Below are 16439 nucleotides of genomic sequence, written 5' to 3'. Positions count from 1 at the left end.
GCCATCATACACTATGAACTGGACTGTTTCCAGACAGTAGGGCCTGTCATCATTCACTATGAACTGGACTGTGTGTTTCCAGACAGTAGGGCCTGTCATCATTCACTATGAACTGGACTGTGTGTTTCCAGACAGTAGGGCCTGCCATCATTCACTATGAACTGGACTGTGTGTTCCCAGACAGTAGGGCCTGCCATCATTCACTATGAACTGGACTGTTCCCAGACAGTAGGGCCTGCCATCATTCACTATGAACTGGACTGTGTGTTTCCAGACAGTAGGGCCTGCCATCATTCACTATGAACTGGACTGTTCCCAGACAGTAGGGCCTGTCATCATTCGCTATGAACTGGACTGTGTGTTTCCAGACAGTAGGGCCTGCCATCATTCACTATGAACTGGACTGTGTGTTTCCAGACAGTAGGGCCTGTCATCATTCACTATGAACTGGACTGTGTGTTTCCAGGCAGTAGGGCCTGTCATCATTCACTATGAACTGGACTGTGTGTTTCCAGACAGTAGAGCCTGTCATCATTCACTATGAACTGGACTGTTTCCAGACAGTAGGACCTGTCATCATTCACTTTGAACTGGACTGTGTGTTTCCAGGCAGTAAGGCCTGTCATCATTCACTTTGAACTGGACTGTGTGTTTCCAGGCAGTAAGGCCTGTCATCATTCACTTTGAACTGGACTGTGTGTTTCCAGGCAGTAAGGCCTGTCATCATTCACTATGAACTGGACTGTGTGTTTACAGGCAGTAGGGCCTGTCATCATTCACTATGAACTGGACTGTGTGTTTACAGCAGTAGGGCCTGTCATCATTCACTATGAACTGGACTGTGTGTTTCCAGGCAGTAGGGCCTGTCATCATTCACTATGAACTGGACTGTTCCCAGACAGTAGGGCCTGCCATCATTCACTATGAACTGGACTGTGTGTTTACAGGCAGTAGGGCCTGTCATCATTCACTATGAACTGGACTGTGTGTTTACAGGCAGTAGGGCCTGTCATCATTCACTATGAACTAGACTGTTTCCAGGCAGTAGGGCCTGCCATCATTCACTATGAACTGGACTGTTTGTTCCCAGACAGTAGGGCCTGTCATCATTCACTATGAACTGGACTGTGTGTTTCCAGACAGTAGGGCCTGCCATCATTCACTTTGAACTGGACTATGTGTTTCCAGGCAGTAAGGCCTGTCATCATTCACTATGAACTAGACTGTTTCCAGGCAGTAGGGCCTGTCATCATTCACTATGAACTGGACTGTGTGTTCCCAGACAGTAGGACCTGTCATCATTCACTATGAACTGGACTGTGTGTTTACAGACAGTAGGGCCTGTCATCATTCACTATGAACTGGACTGTGTGTTCCCAGACAGTAGGGCCTGTCATCATTCACTTTGAACTGGACTGTGTGTTCCCAGGCAGTAGGGCCTGTCATCATTCACTTTGAACTGGACTGTGTGTTCCCAGGCAGTAGGGCCTGTCATCATTCACTTTGAACTGGACTGTGTGTTCCCAGGCAGTAGGGCCTGTCATCATTCACTTTGAACTGGACTGTGTGTTCCCAGACAGTAGGGCCTGCCATCATTCACTTTGAACTGGACTGTGTGTTCCCAGGCAGTAGGGCCTGTCATCATTCACTTTGAACTGGACTGTGTGTTCCCAGACAGTAGGGCCTGCCATCATTCACTATGAACTGGACTGTGTGTTCCCAGACAGTAGGGCCTGTCATCATTCACTTTGAACTGGACTGTGTGTTCCCAGACAGTAGGGCCTGTCATCATTCACTTTGAACTGGACTGTGTGTTCCCAGGCAGTAGGGCCTGTCATCATTCACTATGAACTGGACTGTGTGTTTCCAGACAGTAGGGCCTGTCATCATTCACTATGAACTGGACTGTGTGTTTCCAGACAGTAGGGCCTGCCATCATTCACTATGAACTGGACTGTGTGTTTCCAGACAGTAGGGCCTGTCATCATTCACTTTGAACTGGACTGTGTGTTTCCAGACAGTAGGGCCTGTCATCATTCACTATGAACTGGACTGTGTGTTCCCAGACAGTAGGACCTGCCATCATTCACTATGAACTGGACTGTTCCCAGACAGTAGGGCCTGTCATCATTCACTATGAACTGGACTGTTCCCAGACAGTAGGGCCTGTCATCATTCACTATGAACTGGACTGTTCCCAGACAGTAGGGCCTGCCATCATTCACTATGAACTGGACTGTACCCAGACAGTAGGGCCTGCCATCATTCACTATGAACTGGACTGTAACCAGACAGTAGGGCCTGCCATCATTCACTATGAACTGGACTGTACCCAGACAGTAGGGCCTGTCATCATTCACTTTGAACTGGACTGTACCCAGACAGTAGGGCCTGCCATCATACACTATGAACTGGACTGTACCCAGACAGTAGGGCCTGCCATCATTCACTATGAACTGGACTGTACCCAGACAGTAGGGCCTGCCATCATACACTATGAACTGGACTGTACCCAGACAGTAGGGCCTGCCATCATTCACTTTGAACTGGACTGTTCCCAGACAGTAGGGCCTGTCATCATTCACTATGAACTGGACTGTACCCAGACAGTAGGGCCTGCCATCATTCACTATGAACTGGACTGTACCCAGACAGTAGGGCCTGCCATCATACACTATGAACTGGACTGTACCCAGACAGTAGGGCCTGCCATCATTCACTTTGAACTGGACTGTTCCCAGACAGTAGGGCCTGCCATCATTCACTTTGAACTGGACTGTTCCCAGACAGTAGGGCCTGTCATCATTCACTATGAACTGGACTGTACCCAGACAGTAGGGCCTGCCATCATTCACTATGAACTGGACTGTACCCAGACAGTAGGGCCTGCCATCATTCACTATGAACTGGACTGTACCCAGACAGTAGGGCCTGCCATCATTCACTATGAACTGGACTGTTCCCAGACAGTAGGGCCTGCCAGTAGTGGTGTGGGGGCTGTGCTTTGGCAAAGTGGGTGGGGTTATATCCTTCCTGTTTGGCCCTGTCCAGGGGTATCATCGGATGGGGCCACAGTGTCTCCTGACCCCTCCTGTCTCAGCCTCCAGTATTTATGCTGCAGTAGTTTATGTGTCGGGGGGCTAGGGTCAGTTTGTTATATCTGGAGTACTTCTCCTGTCCTATCCGGTGTCCTGTGTGAATTTAAGTATGCTGTCTCTAATTCTCTCCTTCTCTCTTTCTTTCTCTCTCGGAGGACCTGAGCCCTAGGACCATGCCTCAGGACTACCTGGCATGATGACTCCTTGCTGTCCCCAGTCCACCTGGCCCTGCTGCTGCTCCAGTTTCAACTGTTCTGCCTGCGGCTATGCCTGCGGCTATGTTCACCGGAGGTTCTAGCTGTCCCAGACCTATTATTGGACCATGCTGATCATTTATGAACATTTGAACATCTTTATTATTGACCATGTTCTGTTATAATCTCCACCCGGGACAGCCGGAAGAGGAAGAGGACTGGCCACCCCTCATAGCCTGGTTCCTCTCTAGGTTTCTTCCTTTCTAGGGAGTTTTTCCTAGCCAATGTGCTTCAACACCTGCATTGCTTGCTGTTTGGGGTTTTAGGCTGGGTTTCTGTACAGCACTTTGAGATATCAGCTGATGTACAAAGGGCTATATAAATACATTTGATTTGATATGATCATTCACTTTGAACTGGACTGCGTTTTTGACACCTTTATTCTATTAGACACATTAATACATACTTTTAAATTAAAGTATTTTTTTTGTAGAGTACTAAATTTACTGAGCCCATTACAACAAGAAAATAATGAAATACATGTGATTTGGTCCTTGAAACAATAAGTTGAAATGGAATTCCATTCATTAATATGAGGACTGCTCCTACTAGGGAGCGCTACGGACCGGTGGGTTCAACTCCTCTCAATGGCCAACACATAACGTCGGTAATACAGTGTTTCTATATCTCATCGGTGCTAAACCCACGTTTCGACATCTGAATGGGGACTTGCCTGCCCTCTCATTTAATCGATACAAAATACATTTAATTAACAACTAAGACATATATTCAAGATCAGCATAGCTAGTTTGCTAACCAAATGGCACCTGCATCAGTAGTTGTAGCCACCGGAAACCGATAAGGACGGAAAGGCGGACATTGATCCACTCGTCCAATGACATCCTCCCAGCGGTTATCTCGTTAACTTTAGGCTGCGTGTTTTCAGCTTGCTCAATAAATACATAAACTAGCCTGTTAGCCATGCTATGGGTGACTTGCGGTCATTTCCCTTGCTAGTTTAATTGGATTGACATTCCCAGCCTTCGTTACATTGGTCTGTTTTTGTCCACAATATTGAGTTAATTTAAACAGAGCATCCCGACTGGAGGCAGCAGAATGTACCAGGCCAGCTGTGATTTACAACCTAACAGCAATATGTGGACCGCTAAGAAATGTATTGGTGAATTATATTAATCATGCATTGAACTGCATCCATCTATTCTACCAGCAATGCCTTACTCTATTTGAAATATATGAAATATAACTTTTTTTTTTTACTTCCTATAAAGTTGATTTTGTAACATAAACTGGGAATTTGATATTTTTGACTGATATTATGATTAGTCTGTTTCATATAAAGTAGTTAATGCTTTCTTTTTTACCTTAAGACGTGTATATCTCTAGTACAAAAGTGTTTGTGTTGTGGGTCTGACTCAGGGGTGGAGACTAAAGGAGAGAGTGGTATTATAGGTTCTACAGCTTCATGTAGAACCTCCCTGTGGTATTTAAGCACCACACCCATTCCAGGCCACATACCCAGGACTATTCTACAGCGCTCTTCAGCACAGGCAGGTAAACTGACAATTCCTTTTAACATTCATTACTAGAAATGTATCGAACAATCGGCTTCATCTAGCTCTTGGAAGGATTTCTATCATCCCAAAACTAGCTCTGTGAGTTTTTGCTTGTAGGGGACTAAAACCCAAGTTAGATTCAGTGTTGTCGTGCATTGTATCTGTTTCTATTATCTTCATGTCCAGTCAAATATATGCATGTTCAGAATGCAGTCTTTTCTCTGTATAAACAGTCCTGAGAAGGCAGTGATTCAGCTGTACTACCTCTCTGAGACAGAGGGCTCTGCTGCTAGCTCCAGGGTGTGTCTGCTGGTTGTCTACCAAATGGGTTAGGGTGTGGTAGTTAGGGTGTAGGGGTTAGGCCCGTTAGGGTTTAGTTGTAGGGGTTAGGGTGTGGTGGTGGTAGTTGTAGGGGTTAGGATGTGGTAGTTAGGGTGTGGTGGTAGGGGTTAGGGTTTAGTTATAGGGGTTAGGGTGTTGTAGGGGTTAGGGTGTGGTGGTGGTAGGGGTTAGGATGTAGTAGGGGTTAGGATGTAGTAGGGGTTAAGATGTTGGGGTTTAGAAGTCATTGGCGTTTAGGTTGTTGTAGTAAAGGTTAGTTCTCTGTGCTAACTAGTGTTTCATCAGGGTGTGTCTAGGCTGGACATATAATAGTTGACAGACTGTTGCATCTAGTTAGTCATTTTGATAAACAGAGGACTTGGTGCCTTAGATATCGACAGAGATGATTGGTTCAGAGAGACGCTGCAGTTAGAAGAATGTAATCATCACCTGAGAACCAATAAGATCTCTGGATGGTCTGAGTTACCCAACTCCCAGTGACGATGATCAGGACATTGAACTACACGGTTCTCAGCAGGAGAACTGTCTCTAAAACACTTCTCACCCCTCTACAGGACAGTCAACATGGCGCTGGTATCTGAGTTTCTAGGACAACTGTCTCTTAATGTGGGAGTAAGTAGTATTACTGTTGGTGTTAAACTCCAGTAGAAAATGAAACTACAGTGCTACTACTGCTTTGTACTAGTATTCCACTACTGTACAGTGACCAATACTCTATTGTTTTCTTAATCTTCTGTGAGCACAAACACTTGACTGTCGTCCCTAATATTAAACTATATTAATATAAACTATTATATATTACAGTCCTGTGAGTCCAAATACCCAACTGTTGTTCCTGCGGTTGACTTCGATCCAGACAAAGATGCTGCCAGAATAGAGACTGCTATCAAGACGAAGGGTAAGAGACGTATAAGTTGAAGAATAATACGTCTGTTTGCTCTGGCTGGGCTAGGCTCTGGCTGGGCTAGGCTCTGGCTGGGCTAGGCTCTGGCTGGGTTAGGCTCTGGCTGGGTTAGGCTCTGGCTGGGTTAGGCTCTGGCTGGGTTAGGCTCTGGCTGGGCTGGGTTAGGCTCTGGCTGGGCTGGGTTAGGCTCTGGCTGGGCTGGGTTAGGCTCTGGCTGGGCTGGGTTAGGCTCTGGCTGGGTTAGGCTCTGGCTGGGTTAGGCTGGTTTGGCTGGGTTAGGCTCTGGCTTGGCTGGGTTAGGCTCTGGCTGGGCTGGGTTAGGCTCTGGCTGGGCTGGGTTAGGCTCTGGCTGGGCTGGGTTAGGCTCTGGCTGGGCTAGGCTCTGGCTAGGCTAGGCTCTGGCTCTGGCTAGGTTCTGGCTCTGGCTGGGTAAAAGGTATCCATGTGGCAACAGTCTGTGGTATTTGTGAGTCAGCTTCCTGACTGAACTGGGAATGTTCCCAAGGCAATTCCTCAGTAGCAGCAGCAGCCTCATAATACCAGCTAGTGGCAGACAGTTGCATCCAGACGAGCTAGTTCCCGCTACACTGGCAGATACAACCAGTTACCAGTCATCCCTCTCCAGACTGGTATAATGGATAGCCAGTTCACTATCATTAATGCCTAACCACTAAAGAGTTCCTCGTCATTCAGATTTACTGATCATTTTAATTCAATGAACAATGTCTAGTTATATAGAACAATGTCTAGTTATATAGAACAATGTCTAGTTATATAGAACAATGTCTAGTTATATAGAACAATGTCTAGTTATATAGAACAATGTCTAGTTATATAGAACAATGTCTAGTTGTATAGAACAATGTCTAGTTGTATAGAACAATGTCTAGTTGTATAGAACAATGTCTAGTTATATAGAACAATGTCCACTTATTCCTGAATGTTATGTTTATCTGGGATGTCACCTCAGGCGTGGATGAAGCGACCATCATCAATGTTCTGACCAAGAGGACCTACAGCCAGAGGAGAGAGATCGCTTTCGCTTATGAGAGGAGAGCCAAGAAGGTACAGGAGGACAACTCAACCAATCAGATAAACTAGGGTCAACTGGCTCAGTCAATAAGATGACCCTTCACTGATGATCTTATGTCACGTGAACTGTCATGACACCTGTGAGGGTTGTCTGCTCTGTTACTCTGACTGTAACATGGCCTGTATCTAAGTAGCTCTGTGTTTCTCTCCTGTAGGATCTGGTGACTGCCCTGAAGGGGGCTCTATCTGGGTCGTTGGAGACTGTGATCTTAGGTCTGATGAAGAGTACAACTCAGTACGATGCTTCCGAGATCAAAGGATCCATTAAGGTACAGTGTCTTTCAACCAAACCTCTACTGCCCTCTCCTGGTAGTATGTCTACAGTAACTAACTCTATTATAATCTGGTAACTGTGTAGTGGTCTCTACTGCCCTCTCCTGGTGTAGAGACCACTACACAGTTATCAGATTATAATAGAGTTAGTTACTGTAGACGTAACTGCCCTCTCCTGGTGGTATGTCTACAGTGCAGTTGGGAGGGATAAAGGTCACTGGCGATGAACCTGACATTTACAATATAATCCTAACCTTATAGCACAATGTTATGGTAATGCAACATGCCTGTGTATCTGCAGGGTCTAGGAACGGACGAGGAGGTGCTGATAGAGATTGTCTGTTCTCGCAGCTCCTCAGAACTGGCTGAGATTAAGACTGTCTACAAGGAACGTGAGTGAATCCACAGAGCTAAATTTATAAGATAAAATTATCTTTCTGTGTCTAAAAGCTGCCGTCAGCAGGTCTATATACCTAGTACAACATTACATCATTAGACCAGAGTTTTAGGCTTGTGGCTGGATGTATCATGTTGTCATTTGTAGTATGAATGTCTCTGCTCGATCTCCTCAGTGTTCAAGAAGGATCTGGAGAAGGATGTGGCTGGAGACACCTCGGGAGACTTCGCCAAGCTGCTGCTGGCCCTGGTGCAGGTACGACCCTAAGTAGCCCTGGTGCAGGTACGACCCTAAGTAGCCCTGGTGCAGGTACGACCCTAAGTAGCCCTGGTGCAGGTACGACCCTAAGTAGCCCTGGTGCAGGTACGACCCTAAGTAGCCCTGGTGCAGGTACGACCCTAAGTAGCCCTGGTGCAGGTACGACCCTAAGTAGCCCTGGTGCAGGTACGACCCTAAGTAGCCCTGGTGCAGGTACGACCCTAAGTAGCCCTGGTGCAGGTACGACCCTAAGTAGCCCTGGTGCAGGTACGACCCTAAGTAGCCCTGGTGCAGGTACGACCCTAACACTGGATGAAAAGTAAGATGGCCTGCGGCTAGTACTTTTTAGACCAGGCTAGTAGAAAATGTGTTGGAGTAACCTGCTGGCTAGAGAAACTGTCTTTTACAATATCACATGACACAGGTTTTGGATCAGGTCTAGAACAAATTAGTTGACTGGGCCGGTGGATAAAAACCTTGAATTCCATCCCTGACCCGAACTGACCCCAGCCCTGGTGCAGGTACGACTGCAGTAATTTGTCTGTTATTGAGTTGATCTTTGATCCTGTTCTAATCTTATCTGTTGACAGGCCAAGAGGGCAGAACCCTGCAGTGTGGTGGACTATGAGAAGATCGATGAAGATGCCAGAGTAAGAACAATATACTGTCCTGTCTAGTAGTCTGTCACCATGGATACATCAACCAGATCTATACATGAATGATCCCAGTTTGAAAAGCTGAGTAAGGTTCACTACAATAGTGTTTTATGATGGTGTCTAGTGATACCATACAGGCCCTGTATGTTTAAAGCCATCTAATAGATGTGTTATATAATATGTTCTTCAGGGCCTGTATGTTTAAGGTTCTAGTAATATGGTCTTCAGGGCCTGTATGTTTAAGGTTCTAGTAATGTGTAATATGGTCTTCAGGCCCTGTATGTTTAAGGTTCTAGTAATATGGTCTTCAGGCCCTGTATGTTTAAGGTTCTAGTAATGTGTAATATGGTCTTCAGGGCCTGTATGTTTAAGGTTCTAGTAATATGGTCTTCAGGGCCTGTATGTTTAAGGTTCTAGTAATATGGTCTTCAGGCCCTGTATGTTTAAGGTTCTAGTAATATGGTCTTCAGGCCCTGTATGTTTAAGGTTCTAGTAATATGGTCTTCAGGCCCTGTATGATGCTGGAGTGAAGAGGAAAGGAACCGATGTGGCCACCTGGATCTCCATCATGTCAGAGAGGAGTGTTCCCCACCTGCAGAAAGGTACCTGACAGACTAACAGAGACCACATATTTATTTTATTTAACCAGGTAGGCCAGTTGAACAAATTCTCATTTACAACTGCGACCTGGCCAAGATAAAGCAAAACAGTGCGACACACAACAGTTACACATTGGATAAATACACATACAGTAGAAAGAGTCTATATACAGTGTTTGCAAATGACGTAAGGCAATAAATAGGCCATAGTAGCGAAGTATTTACAATTGATCAGATTAACACTGGAGTGATAGATGAGCAGATGATGATGGGCAAGTAGAAATACTGGTGTGCAAAAGAGCAGAAAAGTAAACAAAAACAATATGGGGATGAGGTAGGTAGTTGGCTGGGCTGGGCTATTTACAGCTGCAGCGATCGGTTAGCTGCTCAGATAGTTGATGTTTAAAGTTAGTGAGGGAGATATAAGTCTCCAGCTTTTTTTTGTTTTGCAATTCGTTTCAGTCATTGGCAGCAGAGAACTGGAAGGAAAGGCAGCTGAAGGAGGTGTTGGCTTTGGGGATGACCAGTGAGATACCTGCTGGAGCGTGTGCTCTGGGTGGGTGTTATCGTGAGCTGAGATAAGGCAGAGCTTTACCTAGCATAGACTTATAGATGGCCTGGAGCCAGTGGGTCTGGTGACAATGTATGTAGCAAGGGTCAGCCGACGAGCGCATACAGGTCGCAGTGGTGGGTGGTATATGGGGCTTTGGTAACTAAATGGATGGCACTGTGATAGACTGCATCCAATTTGCTGAGTAGAGTATTGGAAGCTATTTTGTAAATGACATCGCCGAAGTCAAGGATCGGTTGGATAGTCAGTTTTACGAGGGTATGTTTGGAAGGAGAGTTTAGTCTAACCAGACACCTAGGTATTTGTAGTTGTCCACATATTTTAGGTCAGAACCATCCAGGGTGGTGATGCTCGTCGGGCGGGGTAGCGAACGGTTGAAAAGCATGCATTTGGCTTTACTAGCGTTTAAGAGCAGTTGAAGGCCACGGAAGGAGTGTTGTATGGCATTGAAGCTCGTTTGGAGGTTAGATAACGGTGTCCAAAGGGCCAGAAGTTTACAGAATGGTGTCGTCTGCATAGAGGTGGATCAGAGGATCACCAGCAGCAAGAGCGACATCATTGAGATTACATACATACATACATACATACATACATACATAGATAGAAGAGTCGGCCCGAGAATTGAACCCTGTGGTACTCCCATAGACTGCCAGAGGCCCGGACAACAGAGAAAAAAGATGACTGCTATAGTGTGTGGTCATCCACACCCCCTCCCAAAATGGGTGCTGTGCCTTTTTTTTTTTTTTTTTTCCCCCTCCGATTTGACACACTGAACTCTTATCAGAGAAGTAGTTGGTGAACCAGGCGAGGAAGTCATTTGAGAAACCAAGACTGTTGAGTCTGCCGATAAGAATGTGGTGATTGATGGAGTCGCAAGCCTTGGCCAGGTCGATGAAGACGGCTACACAGTAATGTATTTTATTGATGATGGTATACCAGACAGATGGGACATGCCTGACACCTGCAGAAAGGGACTATAAGCTTATACCAGCGACATGAGCTGATATTAATTTTCTGTGGATGTTAAAGGATCCCTGTCGCCCCGAGGTGTTTGACAGGTAAAAGACAGTCGATGTGTGTTGTCTGCTCCAGTGTTTGACAGGTATAAGAGCTACAGTCCCTATGACATGCAGGAGAGCATCAGGAAGGAGGTGAAAGGAGACCTGGAGAAGTCCTTCCTGACACTCGGTAAGTCATTGCTTTAAACCAGGGTGGTTAAACTCATTCTACGGAGTGCCGAGTGTCTACGGGTTTTGTTTGCCTTTCAGTTAAGGCCTGGATAGCCAGGTGACGAGTTCCTTACTAATGAGCAGGTTCTGAGTTCCTCTGTCTCTGTTACAGTTGAGTGTTTTGAGAACAAACCACTGTACTTCGCCAGCAGACTTGCAGAGGCCATGAAGGTAAATTAATAAACATGTCAATTCCTGGTTTTTTGACTAGTTTTAATTTGGGGGACTTGCAAAAGATTTAAACAGTACAAGGAATACTGCAGTCGGTTTACACCATGTTGCATCATGTAGTGTTGAGAAATGCTGGTTGTTTACTGTGCAGAGTACTGGTACTCCTACTAGCCTGTTTACTGTGCAGAGTACTGGTACTCCTTCTACTAGCCTGTTTACTGTGCAGAGTACTCCTACTACTAGCCTGTTTACTGTGCAGAGTACTCCTACTACTAGCCTGTTTACTGTGCAGAGTACTCCTACTTACTAGCCTGTTTACTGTCTCTCCTCTGTGCAGAGTAAAGGGGCTATGGAGAAGGAGGTGATGTATATTTAGAATCTGCAGGTTGATGATGATCAGTATATTTCTAATCTGCAGGGTAAAAGTGCGAAGGAGAAGGTGGTGACGAGGATCATGGTGTCTCGTTGTGAAGTCGACCTCATGAAGATCAGAACCGAGTTCAAGAGTCAGACCGGCAAGTCTCTGTTCCAGACCATCTCTGTGAGTAACACAACAACCATATACCTCCCCACCCTAGCTCCTCCTCACACTAACAGTGTCCCAGACCATCTCTACAATAATATACCACATCAATACCTCCCCACACTAACAGTGTCCCAGACCATCTCTACAATAATATACCACATCAATACCTCCCCACACTAAGTCTCTGTTCCAGACAATCTGTCAGTAACACCACCCTACTCTACCACCTCATATCTCTATGGGAAGATCTGTTGCATACACCTCATGTCCTCTTTCTCCTTCTACAAACCCATTGGAGGAGAAAAGCAAGAGGTCTCTCCCCTCTGACCTTCTCCTCCAATGGGTTTTGAGAATGAGTATGCCATTGAGATTTACAGCATGTCTGTCTCTACCCCCGCCAGTCCCTAACCTGACCCTGTACCTCTCTCCTCTCCAGGAGCACACTAAGGGGGATTACCAGAAGGCCATGCTGTCTCTGTGTGGAGGAGACGACTAAACATCATCATTACCTGCAATCCTTCGGCGTACTGGTCGTTATGTCCACTGCTGGGAAGGTTGCTTACTAGACTACAATGTCCAGGCATTAGTTTGCAGCCACTGGACTAAAACTTCCTACGTTAAGAGGTTAACTCATACTATTGGACGTTATCATATGGATATTAATGGCATCATTCTACTGAACTATTTCATTAGATGAAGATATTGAACCCACTGTTTTCCTGTAACAAACCTAACTGGTAATAAAGTTACTTTGGCAAAGTGTTCTTCACATGTTTTTGTAATTTGGAACACTCTTTTATCCAGAGCGACTTACAGTAGTTTCGTACTGGTTCTCCCCATGCGACTCGAACCCGAAAGCCTGGCATTGCAAGCGTCATGCTCTACCAAGTAATTTTCAATATCACATCAAGACTCATTTTTCCAAGGGGCAAGAAAAAGTCAGCTTGTAATCATATTCAGTTACTATAGGTGACCACTAGAGGGTGGTAGAGGAAGTTCAGTAGCTACTCTTCTTCTCTGGTCTGAAACTGACATTCTTTCATCCACGTATCTTTTGAATAAAAAGAGGGAAGGTTAACGGCGAAGAGATGTTGAATCCATAATTAATATTCTATATTCAGACTGAACTGTACATCACTTTTTTTTTACTGGAAATCAAAGCTCTCAACTTGAACATTGTAGAACAAATTACTTCTGAATTCAACTGTTATAAGCAGAGCATTAAGATGACAACACATTCTACAAAAATGAACCTAAAGGATGTCATTTAGTCTTGTTTCCACTGAAAAGGCTCTATTAAATGATTTAAATAGTGTTTGTTTGGTGCTTAATTTTAATAAATGGTAATTGAACCTCCAACAGCACAATCCTAAACAAGCTGCTGTGTGTGTGTGTAGTGCTAATTACTGTCTCTAAGCCTGGTCAAGTTAATGCATTAAACCACCCAAACACATCAGCTACAGTCCTTCTGAGCTGCAGGACAGGAAGGAAACTGCTGATGAGGCCATGAGGCCATTGGTGATTTCAATGGAAGATTACTGAGGATGGCTCATCAATGACCTAAATGACAGAGGGGAAAAGAATACCAAATATTCCAAAATGTTAATCTTGTATGCAACAAGGCACTAAAGTAATACTGCAAAGGAATGCTATTTGTATGTACACACTTCATGATGTAGTACACATTACACTTCATGATGTAGTACACATCACACTTCATGATGTAGTACACATCACACTTCATGATGTAGTACACATCACACTTCATGATGTAGTACCCATCACACACTTCATGATGTAGTACACATCACACTTCATGATGCAGTACACATCACACTTCATGATGTAGTACACATCACACACTTCATGATGCAGTACACATCACACTTCATGATGTAGTACACATCACACTTCATGATGCAGTACACATCACACTTCATGATGTAGTACACATCACACTTCATGATGTAGTACACATCACACTTCATGATGTAGTACACATCACACACTTCATGATGTAGTACACATCACACACTTCATGATGTAGTACACATCACACACTTCATGATGTAGTACATCACACACTTCATGATGTAGTACACATCACACACTTCATGATGTAGTACACATCACACTTCATGTAGTACACATCACACTTCATGTAGTACACATCACACTTCATGTAGTACACATCACACTTCATGATGTAGTACACATCACACTTCATGATGTAGTACACATCACACTTCATGATGTAGTACACATCACACACTTCATGATGTAGTACACATCACACTTCATGATGTAGTACACATCACACTTCATGATGTAGTACACATCACACACTTCATGATGTAGTACACATCACACACTTCATGATGTAGTACACATCACACTCTTCATGATGTAGTACACATCACACTTCATGATGTAGTACACATCACACACTTCATGATGTAGTACACATCACACACTTCATGATGTAGTACACATCACACTTCATGATGTAGTACACATCACACTTCATGATGTAGTACACATCACACTTCATGATGTAGTACACATCACACACTTCATGATGTAGTACACATCACACACTTCATGATGTAGTACACATCACACACTTCATGATGTAGTACACATCACACTTCATGATGTAGTACACATCACACTTCATGATGTAGTACACATCACACTTCATGATGTAGTACACATCACACTTCATGATGTAGTACACATCACACTTCATGATGTAGTACACATCACACACTTCATGATGTAGTACACATCACACACTTCATGATGTAGTACACATCACACTTCATGTAGTACACATCACACTTCATGTAGTACACATCACACTTCATGATGTAGTACACATCACACTTCATGATGCAGTACACATCACACTTCATGATGTAGTACACATCACACTTCATGATGTAGTACACATCACACACTTCATGATGTAGTACACATCACACACTTCATGATGTAGTACACATCACACTTCATGATGTAGTACACATCACACTTCATGATGTAGTACACATCACACACTTCATGATGTAGTACACATCACACTTCATGATGTAGTACACATCACACTTCATGATGTAGTACACATCACACACTTCATGATGTAGTACACATCACACACTTCATGATGTAGTACACATCACACTTCATGATGTAGTACACATCACACTTCATGATGCAGTACACATCACACTTCATGATGTAGTACACATCACACACTTCATGATGCAGTACACATCACACTTCATGATGTACATCACACACTTCATGATGTAGTACACATCACACACTTCATGATGTAGTACACATCACACTTCATGATGTAGTACACATCACACTTCATGATGTAGTACACATCACACTTCATGATGCAGTACACATCACACTTCATGATGTAGTACACATCACACTTCATGATGTAGTACATGACATCACACACTTCATGATGTAGTACACATCACACACTTCATGATGTAGTACACATCACACTTCATGATGTAGTACACATCACACTTCATGATGTAGTACACATCACACACTTCATGATGTAGTACACATCACACACTTCATGATGTAGTACACATTACACTTCATGATGTAGTACACATCATGATGTAGTACACATCACACACTTCATGATGTAGTACACATCACACATCATGTAGTACACATCACACTTCATGATGTAGTACACATCACACACTTCATGATGTAGTACACATCACACTTCATGATGTAGTACACATCACACACTTCATGATGTAGTACGCATCACACACTTCATGATGTAGTACACATCACACACTTCATGATGTAGTACGCATCACACACTTCATGATGTAGTACACATCACACTTCATGATGTAGTACACATCACACTTCATGATGTAGTACACATCACACACTTCATGATGTAGTACACATCACACACTTCATGATGTAGTACACATCACACTCTTCATGATGTAGTACACATCACACTTCATGATGTAGTACACATCACACACTTCATGATGTAGTACACATCACACACTTCATGATGTAGTACACATCACACTTCATGATGTAGTACACATCACACTTCATGATGTAGTACACATCACACTTCATGATGTAGTACACATCACACTTCATGATGTAGTACACATCACACTTCATGATGTAGTACACATCACACACTTCATGATGTAGTACACATCACACACTTCATGATGTAGTACACATCACACTTCATGATGTAGTACACATCACACTTCATGTAGTACACATCACACTTCATGTAGTACACATCACACTTCATGATGTAGTACACATCACACTTCATGATGTAGTACACATCACACTTCATGATGTAGTACACATCACACACTTCATGATGTAGTACACATCACACACTTCATGATGTAGTACACATCACACACTTCATGATGTAGTACACATCACACTTCATGTAGTACACATCACACTTCATGTAGTACACATCACACTTCATGATGTAGTACACATCACACTTCAT

At 44.0% G+C, this 16439-nt stretch overlaps 1 protein-coding gene across 2 annotated transcripts; it reads left to right on the top strand.

Moving 5' to 3' along the window:
• The first annotated feature begins 4751 nt into the window (after positions 1-4751).
• On the top strand, positions 4752-12648 carry LOC118380122 (annexin A2-A-like). Of its 2 annotated transcripts, none has more exons than XM_052466886.1 (13): positions 4752-4864; positions 5763-5820; positions 6013-6106; positions 7083-7177; positions 7360-7473; positions 7779-7869; positions 8050-8129; positions 8723-8782; positions 9297-9390; positions 11051-11146; positions 11300-11358; positions 11777-11899; positions 12321-12648. In XM_052466886.1, exons 2-13 carry the CDS (start codon positions 5773-5775, stop codon positions 12378-12380), a joined length of 1014 nt encoding a protein of 337 aa, XP_052322846.1. In that variant the 5' UTR covers positions 4752-4864; positions 5763-5772; the 3' UTR covers positions 12381-12648. The 2 variants fall into 2 exon arrangements, with proteins under 2 accessions (XP_052322846.1, XP_052322847.1); XM_052466887.1 differs by having other exon boundaries at positions 4778-4860.
• Positions 12649-16439: the final 3791 nt, after the last annotated feature.

This window comes from Oncorhynchus keta, chromosome 17 (genome assembly GCF_023373465.1).
Source record: "Oncorhynchus keta strain PuntledgeMale-10-30-2019 chromosome 17, Oket_V2, whole genome shotgun sequence".
NCBI classification, from domain to species: domain Eukaryota; kingdom Metazoa; phylum Chordata; class Actinopteri; order Salmoniformes; family Salmonidae; genus Oncorhynchus; species Oncorhynchus keta.
Note: the sequence above shows the minus strand (reverse complement) of the source record. Positions and strands in the feature narration are given on the sequence as shown.

Excerpts from the sequence above, each read along its gene's own strand:
- LOC118380122 (XM_052466886.1), top strand. The coding sequence starts at position 5,773 with ATGGCGCTGGTATCTGAGTTTCTAGGACAACTGTCTCTTAATGTGGGA. Across the intron at positions 7,474-7,778 it reads AGATCAAAGGATCCATTAAG|GGTCTAGGAACGGACGAGGA; the intron begins GTACAGTGTCTT and ends GTGTATCTGCAG. Across the intron at positions 8,783-9,296 it reads AGATCGATGAAGATGCCAGA|GCCCTGTATGATGCTGGAGT; the intron begins GTAAGAACAATA and ends TATGGTCTTCAG.